The sequence below is a fragment of the Salmo trutta genome, unplaced genomic scaffold, assembly GCF_901001165.1.
Source record: "Salmo trutta unplaced genomic scaffold, fSalTru1.1, whole genome shotgun sequence".
Classification (NCBI taxonomy): Eukaryota; Metazoa; Chordata; class Actinopteri; order Salmoniformes; family Salmonidae; genus Salmo; species Salmo trutta.
In genome coordinates this window covers 11,281-25,468 of record NW_021822483.1, presented here as the reverse complement: position 1 = coordinate 25,468, position 14,188 = coordinate 11,281, and the positions used below count along the sequence as shown (strand labels likewise).

General features: G+C 43.4%; 1 protein-coding gene across 1 annotated transcript; it reads left to right on the top strand.

The window, feature by feature from the left end:
* The first annotated feature begins 803 nt into the window (after window positions 1-803).
* Window positions 804-13,419, top strand: LOC115182401 (receptor-type tyrosine-protein phosphatase beta-like). Its single transcript, XM_029744024.1, has 3 exons — window positions 804-978; window positions 11,090-11,193; window positions 13,214-13,419. The coding sequence occupies exons 1-3, from the start codon at window positions 804-806 to the stop codon at window positions 13,394-13,396; spliced, it is 462 nt and encodes a 153-aa protein (XP_029599884.1). The 3' UTR covers window positions 13,397-13,419.
* Window positions 13,420-14,188: the final 769 nt, after the last annotated feature.

Genomic DNA, 14,188 nt, shown 5'->3' with positions numbered 1-14,188 from the left:
GGGCATGGAGCAGAGAGAACACCTGTTCCAGGGATTGGTACCTGGCCGTCTGTACCGAGCTGAGGTGGTCACACACAGTGGAGAGCTGACTAATGCTGCGTCTGCAAAGGGAAGGACGGGTCAGTACACAACCCTCTCTCTCTCTATCTGAAACTCATATTAATGTAGAATGATCCAGTGATGCCAGGGATGATAGTTGTTATATAATGTGTCCATTCTACTTTAACAACTATATTGACTAGTACTACCTTAGTTAGAAAACACTCTACACTCTGGGTCCATGTATCCAGAGTTCAAATGACAGAAAACTTTACACCCTGAATAAGTTCAACTTATTCAAAATATTGTTACTTGTAGTAAAGCCTGTTTTCTTTCTGTGTTTTTGTGTTACTTGTAGTAAAGCCTGTTTCTGTCTGTGTTTTGTGTACTTGTAGTAAAGCCTGTTTCTGTCTGTGTTTTGTGTTACTTGTAGTAAAGCCTGTTTCTGTCTGTGTTTTGTGTTACTTGTAGTAAAGTCTGTTTCTGTCTGTGTTGTGTGTTACTTGTAGTAAGTCTGTTCTGTCTGTGTTGTGTGTTACTTGTAGTAAAGTCTGTTTCTGTCTGTGTTTGTGTAACTTGTAGTAAAGCCTGTTTCTGTCTGTGTTGTGTGTTACCTTGTAGTAAAGCCTGTTTCTGTCTGTGTTTTCCCCCTCAGCCCCAGAGCCTCCCTCCATGGTATCCTTCAGAGACATCAGTGATAACAGCTCGTAGAACTGACCTGGGAAGGTCCCGCCTCTGGTGACTACGACACCCTTCGACCTCCAATGGACTCCCAGAGATTCCCTGTCAATCACAGCGGCTCAGCCAACCAGCCGCGTCCTGGGTGGGATGTTCCCGGGACGGACTCGTACAACTTCACCATCCGCACTGTCAGTGGGGGAGGAGCCAAGGGCGGGCCTATCGCCAACAGCCAGCCAATCCAGAGGAGCCTCAGAACAAGTAGGTGGAGTCTATGAGAGAGGGACATTTGGTTTACTGTTGGAGTTTAAACTGTGTTATTCAGGGTTAGGGTTATAGTATTTATGTTGTAGTTTAAACTGTGTGGTTAGGGTTATAGTATTTATGTTGTAGTTTAAACTGTGTGGTTAGGGTTATAGTATTTATGTTGTAGTTTAAACTGTGTGGTTAGGGTTATAGTATTTATGTTGGTGTTTAAAACTGTGTTATTCATGGTTAGGGTTATAGTATTTATGTTGGTGTTTAAAACTGTGTTATTCATGTTCAGGGTTATAGTATTTATGTTGTAGTTTAAACTGTGTTAGTCATGGTTAGGGTTATAGTATTTATGTTGTAGTTTAAACTGTGTTAGTCATGGTTAGGGTTATAGTATTTATGTTGTAGTTTAAACTGTGTTAGTCATGGTTAGGGTTATAGTATTTAGGTTGTAGTTTAAACTGTGTGGTTAGGGTTATAGTATTTATGTTGTAGTTTAAACTGTGTGGTTAGGGTTATAGTATTTATGTTGTAGTTTAAACTGTGTGGTTAGGGTTATAGTATTTATTGGACTGGTAGACTTCCATGAAAACAATTCAAACCTGATTGGTGGGAAGTACTTCCAACATCAGCCACTAGAGGGAAGCACACAACTGATCAAGGGAAGGGGGGGGGGGCATCTGGCTGAGTTGTTTGAAGTTCTTATTTAAATCCCACGTTGAGCTTGGCTCTCTGGGGGAGAGATGGTTTGGAGCAGGATGAGGCCAAACAGAATATAGAATCAAGGTCCGGAACTGAGAGAGATTCTAAAAGGGCTTCTGGGTTCTGCATCCTGTCCTACTTTACACCCACAGACACACACACACACACACACACGCGCAAACACAGACACACATACATACGCAAACACCGCCACATACATACGCAAACACCGCCACACACACACACACACACACACACACACACAAACACAGACACACATACATACGCAAACACCGCCACACACATACATACGCAAACACCGCCACACACACACACACACACACACACACACAACACACACAAACACACACACACACACACACACACACACACACACACACACACACACACACACACACACACACACACACACTGGTTAGGTGAGAGGAGACAGACACCTGAGAGACAAGGACATCTAGATAATGAAAGGAATTGGTTGATGAAGAGGTTCAACAAGACTTTGCTCAATCAATCATACATTCAGACACACACACATGGATGTACACACACACACACACACACACATTCATGGATGTGCACACACACACACACACGGATGTACACACACACGGATGTACACACACACACTGATGTACACACACACACACACACACACACACACACACATACATGGATGTACACACACACACACCACACACACACACACACACACCACACACACACACACACACACACACACAAACACATACATGGATGTACACACACACACACGCACACACACGCACATGGATGTACACACACACACGGATGTACACACACACACACACACACACACACACACACACACACACACATACATGGATGTACACATACACACACACACACACACACACATACACACACACACATGGATGTGCACACACACGCACACACACACACACATACATGGATGTAGACATACGCACACACACACACATATTGATGGAGAATCTGCCTCTGCCTGGCTTGTAGTTTATCTTAAAGTTGCAAATGAGTTCTTCTCTATTCTCACAAATTCTTATTTCCCAAATTGCACCCTACACATTATTTTGGTGCACTAGTTTTGACCACTGCCCATGGTGGAGTCTGGTCAAAAGTAGTGCACTACATAGGGAAAAGGGTCCCATTTGGGCCACACATCATTTTCCCTCTGGTCTGGGATATTAATCTTCCTTCAGCGTCTGGCTCATGACAACCCTTAGACTCTTATCACTTTCCATTTCAATATAAAGGGCATAACTGCTTAATGGTATGGCAAATATTACCCAGCCCCAGGCTTTTCAAGCATCGGACCATTCTTTTCAATTTTCACCTAAAATGACATACCCAAATCTAACTGCCTGTAGCTCAGCACCCAAATCTAATTGCCTGTAGCTCAGCACCCAAATCTAACTGCCTGTAGCTCAGCACCCAAATCTAACTGCCTGTAGCTCAGCACCCAAATCTAACTGCCTGTAGCTCAGCACCCGAATCTAACTGCCTGTAGCTCAGCACCCAAATCTAACTGCCTGTAGCTCAGCACCCAAATCTAACTGCCTGTAGCTCAGCACCCAAATCTAACTGCCTGTAGCTCAGCACCCAAATCTAACTGCCTGTAGCTCATCACCCAAATCTAACTGCCTATAGCTCAGCACCCAAATCTAACTGCCTGTAGCTCAGCACCCAAATCTAACTGCCTATAGCTCAGGACCTGAAACAAGGATATGAATATTCTTGATACCATTTGAAAAGAAACACTTTGAAGTTTGTGGAAATGTGGAATTAATGTAGGAGAATATAACACATTAGATCTGGTAAAATATAATACAAATAATTTTTTTGTACCATCATCTTTGAAATGCAAGAGAAAGGACATAATGTATTATTCCAGCCCAGATGCAATTTAGATTTTGGCCACTAGATATCAGCAGTGTATGTGGACTGGACTGATTGACTGAACCAATGAACCATTGCCTTTCTATTCAAAATGTTGTATCAAGACTGCCCAAAGGTGCCTAATTGGTTTATTAATACATGTTCAAGTTAATAACTATGCACTCTCCTCAAACAATATCATGGTATTATTTCACTGTAATAGCTACTGTACATTCGACAGTTCAGTTAGATAAACAAGAATTTAAGCTTTCTGCCAATATTAGATATGTCTATGTCCTGGAATTTTTTTGGGTTATTTACAACCTCATGCTAATCGCATTAGCCTATGTTAGCTCAACCGTCCCGAGGGGGGGACACCGATCCTGTAGAGGATAAGTTTAGATTTATCGTAACCATCTTTATGTGGTTATAGTCAGTCTTGGACATTGCCATTTTTCTTTAATCTGTACACACTTGGCTTGGGGGAAAAGGAGGGTGGTGAGAATTTGTCATAGTTTTGTTATAATTTGTCATATTTCATGTAGAGGAGACAGTAGTAATGGCTGTGACAGGCATGGAATTTTGGATGACGGTAACTGACCAGCCAAATGACTGCAGTCACAGTAAAACAAAAAGGAATAGCAAAAATAAATATATACAGTACCAGACAATAGTTAGGACACACCTACTCATTCCAGGGTCTTTCTTTTCTTTGTACTATTTTCTACATTGTAGAATCATAGTGAAGACATCAAAACTATGAAATAACACATATGGAATCATGTAGTAACCAAAATAGTGTAAAAGTAATACAAATATATTAGAAATGTGAGATTCTTCCAAGTAGCCACCCTTTTCCTTGATGACTGCTTGTAGAAAAACATGTTCTCCTCTCCTCCTCTCCTGACTGCATGTGCTGCCATGGAAATAGAATGGACAGAAGGGGCCTCCCCATTCAAGTCAATGATGTCATAATGGCTGGACTGGCAGCTATTGTGTGTGTACCCATAGAAGCAAAGCAGGAAGTAAAATATGTGATGTGATTTGTTGTTTCAACTCAACTGACGTTACAAAAATACCTTCTATTGCATGAGCACATCAGTTAGCATCATTTGAATGAACATTCTACAATTTTTTGCATCACAATACAAGGCAGCCATTGTGAGTTTCCAGTCAAGTTGTCAGGGTTAGAGGTTCCCAGCCTGTTCTATTCATTCTATTTACCAGTCATATTACCAGGGTTAGAGGTTCCCAGCCTGTTCTATTTACCAGTCATATTACCAGGGTTAGAGGTTCCCAGCCTGTTCTATTCATTCTATTTACCAGTCATATTACCAGGGTTACAGGTTCCCAGCCTGTTCTATTCATTCTATTTACCAGTCATATTACCAGGGTTAGAGGTTCCCAGCCTGTTCTATTCATTCTATTTACCAGTCATATTACCAGGGTTACAGGTTCCCAGCCTGTTCTATTCATTCTATTTACCAGTCATATTACCAGGGTTACAGGTTCCCAGCCTGTTCTATTCATTCTATTTACCAGTCATATTACCAGGGTTACAGGTTCCCAGCCTGTTCTATTTACCAGTCATATTACCAGGGTTACAGGTTCCCAGCCTGTTCTATTCATTCTATTTACCAGTCATATTACCAGGGTTACAGGTTCCCAGCCTGTTCTATTTACCAGTCATATTACCAGGGTTACAGGTTCCCAGCCTGTTCTATTCATTCTATTTACCAGTCATATTACCAGGGTTAGAGGTTCCCAGCCTGTTCTATTCATTCTATTTACCAGTCATATTACCAGGGTTACAGGTTCCCAGCCTGTTTCTATTTCATTCTATTACCAGTCATATTACCAGGGTTTACAGGTTCCCAGCCTGTTCTATTCATTCTATTTACCAGTCATATTACCAGGGTTACAGGTTCCCAGCCCTGTTCTATTTACCAGTCATATTACCAGGGTTACAGGTTCCCAGCCTGTTCTATTCATTCTATTTACCAGTCATATTACCAGGGTTACAGGTTCCCAGCCTGTTCTATTTACCAGTCATATTACCAGGGTTACAGGTTCCCAGCCTGTTCTATTCATTCTATTTACCAGTCATATTACCAGGGTTAGAGGTTCCCAGCCTGTTCTATTCATTCTATTTACCAGTCATATTACCAGGGTTAGAGGTTCCCAGCCTGTTCTATTTACCAGTCATATTACCAGGGTTACAGGTTCCCAGCCTGTTCTATTTACCAGTCATATTACCAGGGTTACAGGTTCCCAACCTGTTCATATCATTCTATTTACCAGTCATATTACCAGGGTTACAGGTTCCCAGCCTGTTCTATTTACCAGTCATATTACCAGGGTTAGAGGTTCCCAGCCTGTTCTATTCATTCTATTTACCAGTCATATTACCAGGGTTACAGGTTCCCAGCCTGTTCTATTCATTCTATTTACCAGTCATATTACCAGGGTTACAGGTTCCCAGCCTGTTCTATTCATTCTATTACCAGTCATATTACCAGGGTTAGAGGTTCCCAGCCTGTTCTATTCATTCTATTTACCAGTCATATTACCAGGGTTACAGGTTCCCAGCCTGTTCTATTCATTCTATTTACCAGTCATATTACCAGGGTTACAGGTTCCCAGCCTGTTCTATTCATTCTATTTACCAGTCATATTACCAGGGTTACAGGTTCCCAGCCTGTTCTATTCATTCTATTTACCAGTCATATTACCAGGGTTAGAGGTTCCCAGCCTGTTCTATTCATTCTATTTACCAGTCATATTACCAGGGTTAGAGGTTCCCAGCCTGTTCTATTCATTCTATTTACCAGTCATATTACCAGGGTTAGAGGTTCCCAGCCTGTTCTATTTACCAGTCATATTACCAGGGTTACAGGTTCCCAGCCTGTTCTATTTACCAGTCATATTACCAGGGTTACAGGTTCCCAACCTGTTCTATTCATTCTATTTACCAGTCATATTACCAGGGTTACAGGTTCCCAGCCTGTTCTATTTACCAGTCATATTACCAGGGTTAGAGGTTCCCAGCCTGTTCTATTCATTTATTTACCAGTCATATACCAGGGTTACAGGTTCCCAGCCTGTTCTATTCATTCTATTTACCAGTCATATTACCAGGGTTACAGGTTCCCAGCCTGTTCTATTCATTCTATTACCAGTCATATTACCAGGGTTAGAGGTTCCCAGCCTGTTCTATTCATTCTATTTACCAGTCATATTACCAGGGTTAGAGGATCCCAGCCTGTTCTATTCATTCTATTTACCAGTCATATTACCAGGGTTACAGGTTCCCAGCCTGTTCTATTCATTCTATTTACCAGTCATATTACCAGGGTTAGAGGTTCCCAGCCTGTTCTATTCATTCTATTTACCAGTCATATTACCAGGGTTAGAGGATCCCAGCCTGTTCTATTCATTCTATTTACCAGTCATATTACCAGGGTTACAGGTTCCCAGCCTGTTCTATTCATTCTATTTACCAGTCATATTACCAGGGTTACAGGTTCCCAGCCTGTTCTATTCATTCTATTTACCAGTCATATTACCAGGGTTACAGGTTCCCAGCCTGTTCTATTTACCAGTCATATTACCAGGGTTAGAGGTTCCCAGCCTGTTCTATTCATTCTATTTACCAGTTATATTACCAGGGTTAGAGGTTCCCAGCCTGTTCTATTTACCAGTCATATTACCAGGGTTAGAGGTTCCCAGCCTGTTCTATTCATTCTATTTACCAGTCATATTACCAGGGTTACAGGTTCCCAGCCTGTTCTATTTACCAGTCATATTACCAGGGTTACAGGTTCCCAGCCTGTTCTATTCATTCTATTTACCAGTCATATTACCAGGGTTACAGGTTCCCAGCCTGTTCTATTCATTCTATTTACCAGTCATATTACCAGGGTTACAGGTTCCCAGCCTGTTCTATTCATTCTATTTACCAGTCATATTACCAGGGTTACAGGTTCCCAGCCTGTTCTATTTACCAGTCATATTACCAGGGTTAGAGGTTCCCAGCCTGTTCTATTCATTCTATTTACCAGTCATATTACCAGGGTTAGAGGTTCCCAGCCTGTTCTATTCATTCTATTTACCAGTCATATTACCAGGGTTAGAGGATCCCAGCCTGTTCTATTTACCAGTCATATTACCAGGGTTAGAGGTTCCCAGCCTGTTCTATTCATTCTATTTACCAGTCATATTACCAGGGTTAGAGGTTCCCAGCCTGTTCTATTCATTCTATTTACCAGTCATATTACCAGGGTTACAGGTTCCCAGCCTGTTCTATTCATTCTATTTACCAGTCATATTACCAGGGTTACAGGTTCCCAGCCTGTTCTATTCATTCTAATTTACCAGTCATATTACCAGGGTTAGAGGTTCCAGCCTGTTCTATTCATTCTATTTACCAGTCATATTACCAGGGTTAGAGGTTCCCAGCCTGTTCTATTTACCAGTCATATTACCAGGGTTAGAGGTTCCCAGCCTGTTCTATTCATTCTATTTATATGTGTGCTGCTGCTGCTGCATTGTGGTCATTCTATCAACTGTTCATAAAAAAATGTTTATGACAGTAATACGGTTATACGGTAATTGTGCCAAGCGTAATGGTGAGGGTGTGTGTGTGTAGCGAACAGTTTAAACCCAGACGTAGTTATACCTTTCCACCTGACTACTGCCTGCATTCCCCAGAATAACCTCATAACATAACGGCAGATGAAAGATTGATCATCCCACAGCCAAAAGGTCAACGACTAGACCAAACAAGCCCCCTTGCACTCTACAGCCCAATCTACTAACTTCTACCACACAGTTTGACCTGGTCCAAGATTACATGGCATGGTGCTGAGTCTTCAACCAGGGAACTCAAAACAGGTTTAGATAAGAGTCCACAGAGAGTACGTGGATTTACAACAAATATGTTTAGTGAATATCTATAATGCCTTTATAGTGCTGTTATCAATATCAAGCTTCAGACTAGTTGAGGTCCCTCTAAGGTAGATCCAGAAACTAAGGTCAGTGTGTATACCTCTTCAGGCTAGTTGAGGTCCCTCTAAGGTAGATCCAGAAACTAAGGTCAGTGTGTATACCTCTTCAGGCTAGTTGAGGGTCCCCTCTAAGGTAGATCCAGAAACTAAGGTCAGTGTGTATACCTCTTCAGACTAGATGAGGTCCCTCTAAGGTAGATCCAGAAACTAAGGTCAGTGTGTATACCTCTTCAGGCTAGTTGAGGTCCCTCTAAGGTAGATCCAGAAACTAAGGTCAGTGTGTATACCTCTTCAGACTAGTTGAGGTCCCTCTAAGGTAGATCCAGAAACTAAGGTCAGTGTGTATACCTCTTCAGACTAGTGAGGTCCCTCTAAGGTAGATCCAGAAACTAAGGTCAGTGTGTATACCTCTTCAGACTAGTTGAGGTCCCTCTAAGGTAGATCCAGAAACTAAGGTCAGTGTGTATACCTCTTCAGGCTAGTTGAGGTCCCTCTAAGGTAGATCCAGAAACTAAGGTCAGTGTGTATACCTCTTCAGGCTAGTTGAGGTCCCTCTAAGGTAGATCCAGAAACTAAGGTCAGTGTGTATACCTCTTCAGACTAGATGAGGTCCCTCTAAGGTAGATCCAGAAACTAAGGTCAGTGTGTATACCTCTTCAGACTAGTTGAGGTCCCTCTAAGGTAGATCCAGAAACTAAGGTCAGTGTGTATACCTCTTCAGGCTAGTTGAGGTCCCTCTAAGGTAGATCCAGAAACTAAGGTCAGTGTGTATACCTCTTTGGAACCGTGTGTCACACAGACCACAGACTTACATTGAACCCTGTTATTGAGTTGTGTGTGTGTGTGTATAGTGTGGGCTAATGCAGACCACACACTTACATTGAACCCTGTTATTGAGTCGTGTGTGTGTGTGTGTATAGTGTGGACTAATGCAGACCGTTGTTTCCCTTTGAAAAGGCAGACAGTCCAAGGTCACGGGAACAAAACATACCTCTCAAAATATTGTTCTTGGCCTCTGTGCTTATTTGCTTTCACGCTATTATGAAGAGAGCTTTTCTATTCAGCTGTTCCCTGACTACTTTGTCCTCAGTCTGTTGTGACGTACTGTATAACCTCTTATGGCTGGTGGTGAGTCAGCAAAACTCATAATGCTCTGCATGGCTTCTATTGTATCCTCACTCATAGCCAATGACTGAAGTCTGATTGAAGCCTCCAGTAAACAGTAAAAAGAGCATTTTCATGTGTCCTCTCTCTCACTGCTAGCTAGGCTGAAGATGCCCTTATTAGGACAAATCATTATTCCGTCAGGAAGCTTTTAGATCCATGGGCCCAGTGCCTTTGCTAACTAACATTGCTGGTCCCTTAGTTTAGAATTCTTTCTCATTTTATGCAAATAGTTATGGGATGTTAGAGTCCTCTTGTTTTAACTTTGTTATCTTCATCCCAGACTGCTAGTGCATAGTTAGGAAGGTAGAGGAGACAGGAGGTAGGAAGGTAGAGGAGACAGGAGGTAGGAAGGTAGGGGAGACAGGAGGTAGGAAGGTAGGGGAGACAGGAGGTAGGAAGGTAGAGGAGGAAGGAGGTAGGAAGGTAGAGGAGACAGAAGGTAGGAAGGTAGAGGAGACAGGGGGTAGGAAGGTAGAGGAGACAGGAGGTAGGAAGGTAGAGGAGACAGAAGGTAGGAAGATAGAGGAGACAGGAGGTAGGAAGGTAGAGGAGACAGGAGGTAGGAAGGTAGAGGAGACAGGAGGTAGGAAGGTAGAGGAGACAGGGGGCAGGAAGGTAGAGGAGATAGGGGCAGGAAGGTAGAGGAGACAGAGAGTATGAAGGTAGAGGAGACAGGAGGTAGGAAGGTAGAGGAGACAGGAGGTAGGAAGGTCAAAGAGACAGAGAGTATGAAGGTAGAGGAGATAGGAGGTAGGAAGTTAGGGGAGACAGGAGGTAGGAAGTTAGGGGAGACAGGAGGTATGAAGGTAGGGGAGACAGGGCTTAGGAAGGTAGAGGAGACAGAGAGTATGAAGGTAGAGGAGATAGAAAGGTAGGGGAGGTAGGAAGGTAGAGGAGACAGGGGGTAGGAAGGTAGAGGAGACAGGAGGTAGGAAGTTAGGGGAGACAGGAGGTAGGAAGTTAGAGGAGACAGGAGGTAGGAAGGTAGAGGAGACAGGGGGCAGGAAGGTAGAGGAGACAGAAGGTAGGAAGATAGAGGAAACAGGAGGTAGGAAGGTAGAGTAGACAGAGGTTGGTTGTCACAGTGCTCCTAACTACAACTCCAGAAGGTATTGTTCTCATCTCAAGGTTATGAGACCCTGAGCTCAATGGTTATAAAACTCCCTTCACTAAAACGTCATGCCATGCTTTCTTGGACTAGGGACTTCTTGCAATCACAATCAAATTAACCTGAATAAATAAAGGTTTAGTAAATATCAATCAATCAACAAATCAATCGATCGATCAATCAAAGAATGAATCCTAAATGTTCCCTCTCTTCCTCCCAGACCCATCCAGACTGCGGAACATGCATTGTTTCCCCCAGAGTTCCTCATCCATCTCCTGTTCCTGGTCCTTCCCTGACTCCCACTGGGACTCCTATACCGTGGAGGTAATGTAACATCCCTCACAAACACACACTCTCTTTATGTCTTATCTTATCTTCTTATTATTAGAAAGTTGAGGTCAGGGTGTCTGATACCATTTCTCCAACTTTACTGAAGGCATTGCAGGGATATAGGATACCTTGTCAGTTGTACAACTGAATCCATTCAACTGAAATGTGTCTTCCTCATTTAACCCAACCCCTCTAAATCAGAGAGGTGCGGGGGGGGCTTCCTCATTTAAGCCAACCCCTCTAAATCAGAGAGGTGAGGGGGGGCTTCCTCATTTAAGCCAACCCCTCTAAATCAGAGAGGTGCGGGGGGGCTTCCTCATTTAAGCCAACCCCTCTAAATCAGAGAGGTGCGGGGGGCTGTTTTAATCGACATGCGCGTCCAGGGATCGTTGGGTTAAATGCCTTGTTCAGGGCAGAACGACAGATGTTTTTCCTTGTCAGCTCAGGGATTCGATCCAGCAACCTTCCGGTTAACCCATACATACACTATGTGGGCACCCCTTTAAATTAGTGGATTCGGCTATTTCAGCAACACCCGTTTCTGACAGGTATAAGGCTTGGGCTTGGGACACAAGCCTAAGATCGCCATGCGCATTGCCAAGCGTCGTCTGGAGAGGTGTAAAGCTCGCCGCCATTGGACTCTTGAGCAGTGGAAGCGTGTTCTCTGGAGTGATGAATCACGGTTCACCATCTGGCAGTCCGACAGACGAATCTGGGTTTGGCGGATGCCAGGAGAACGCTACCTGCCCCAATGCATAGTGCCAACTGTAAAGGTTGGTGGAGGAGGGATAATGGTCTGGGACTCTTTTTCATGGTTCTGGCAAGGCCCCCTATTCTAGACGATTCAGTGCTTTCAACTTTGCGGCAACAGTTTGGGGAAGGCCCTTTCCTGTTTCAGCATGACAATGCCCCGTGCACAGTGAGGTCCATACAGAAATGCTTTCTTGAGATCGTTGTGGAAGAACTTAACTGACCTGCACAGAGCCCTGACCTCAACCCCATCGAACACCTTTAGGAGGAATTGGAAAGCCGACTGCGAGTCAGGCCTAATCGCCAAACATCAGTGCCTGACCTCACTAAAGCTCTTGTGGCTGAATGGAATCAAGTCCCCGTAGCAATGTTCCAACATCTAGTGGAAAGCCTTCCCAGAAGAGTGGAGGCTGTTATAGCAGCAATGTTCCAACATCTAGTGGAAAGCCTTCCCAGAAGAGTGGAGGCTGTTATAGCAGCAATGTTCCAACATCTAGTGGAAAGCCTTCCCAGAAGAGTGGAGGCTGTTATAGCAGCAATGTTCCAACATCTAGTGGAAAGCCTTCCCAGAAGAGTGGAGGCTGTTATAGCGGCAAAGGGGGACCAACTCCATATTAAGTTAATGCCCATGATTTTGGAATGAGATGTTTGACCAGCAGGTGTCCACATACTTTTGTCTGTGTAGAGTACATTACTCAACTAGTGCTGGAGTAAAACATGGAATTGACTGCACTAATCAGTTCTCAGTATGTTGAAAACAAGGAGCGGACTGCAGTAATCAGTTGTCAGTATGTTGAAAACATGGAGTGGACTACAGTAATCAGTTCTCAGCATGTTGAAAACATGGAGTGGACTTCAGTAATCAGTTCTCAGCATGTTGAAAACATGGAGTGGACTTCAGTTGTCAGTATGTTGAAAACATGGAGTGGACTTCAGTAATCAGTTCTCAGCATGTTGAAAACATGGAGTGGACTTCAGTTGTCAGTATGTTGAAAACATGGAGTGGACTTCAGTTGTCAGTATGTTGAAAACATGGAGTGGACTTCAGTTGTCAGTATGTTGAAAACATGGAGTGGACTTCAGTAATCAGTTCTCAGCATGTTGAAAACATGGAGTGGACTTCAGTTGTCAGTATGTTGAACACATGGAGTGGACTACAGTAATCAGTTGTCAGTATGTTGAAAACATGGAGTGGACTACAGTAATCAGTTCTCAGTATGTTGAAAACAAGGAGTGGATTGCAGTAATGTCCATTACCCTCCAGGTGCGTCAGCAGGACAGCTGGGAGCTGGTGTACGCCCTGCGTCTGGCCCGGGATAGAACCTCACTCAGCCTGGAGAACCTACAGCCTTACAAGAGATACAACGTGGCTGTCAGAGTGGCCTCCGCTGGACTCAGCAGCCCCGCCGTGGAGGAGAACGTGGCCACCATGATCGACCGTGAGTAACTACTTATACCGGCTGACAACCGGAGTTGTATCATAGACCCCTTCCAAGAGTAGAGTTTATCTGCTGTAAGATCCAGACACACAATCACCATGACAACAAACCAATTCACCACACAGAACCACAACACCAGATGACATCAAACAACATCCGAGTGACACAATGGTTGGTGGGATTTAGCTGTCCCAACATGCTCTCCCTGCTGATACGTGACCTGTTTAATGACCTGTTAAAGGACCTGTTAAATGACCTGCTAAATGACCTGTTAAATGACCTGCTAAATGACCTGTTAAATGACCTGCTAAATGACCTGCTAAATGACCTGCTAAATGACCTGTTAAATGACCTGCTAAATGACCCGTTAAATGACCCGTTAAATGACCCGTTAAATGACCTGCTAAATGACCCGTTAAATGACCCGTTAAATGACCCGTTAAATGACCCGTTAAATGACCTGCTAAATGACCCGTTAAATGACCCGTTAAATGACCCATTAAATGACCCGCTAAATGACCTGTTAAATGACCCGTTAAATGGCCTGCTAAATGACCCGCTAAATGACCCGCTAAATGACCCGTTAAAGGACCTGTTAAAGGACCTGTTAAATGACCTGTTAAATTACCTGTTAAATGACCTGTTAAATGACCTGTTAAATTACCTGTTAAATGACTTGTTCCAGCTACTTGGACTGTCTGACAGTCTAAGCTTGTATGAGTACCACTAGTGTTTCTACCAGACCACAAACAGTAGTAGTGTTTCTGACAGTAGTAGTGTTTCTAACAGTAGTAGTGTTT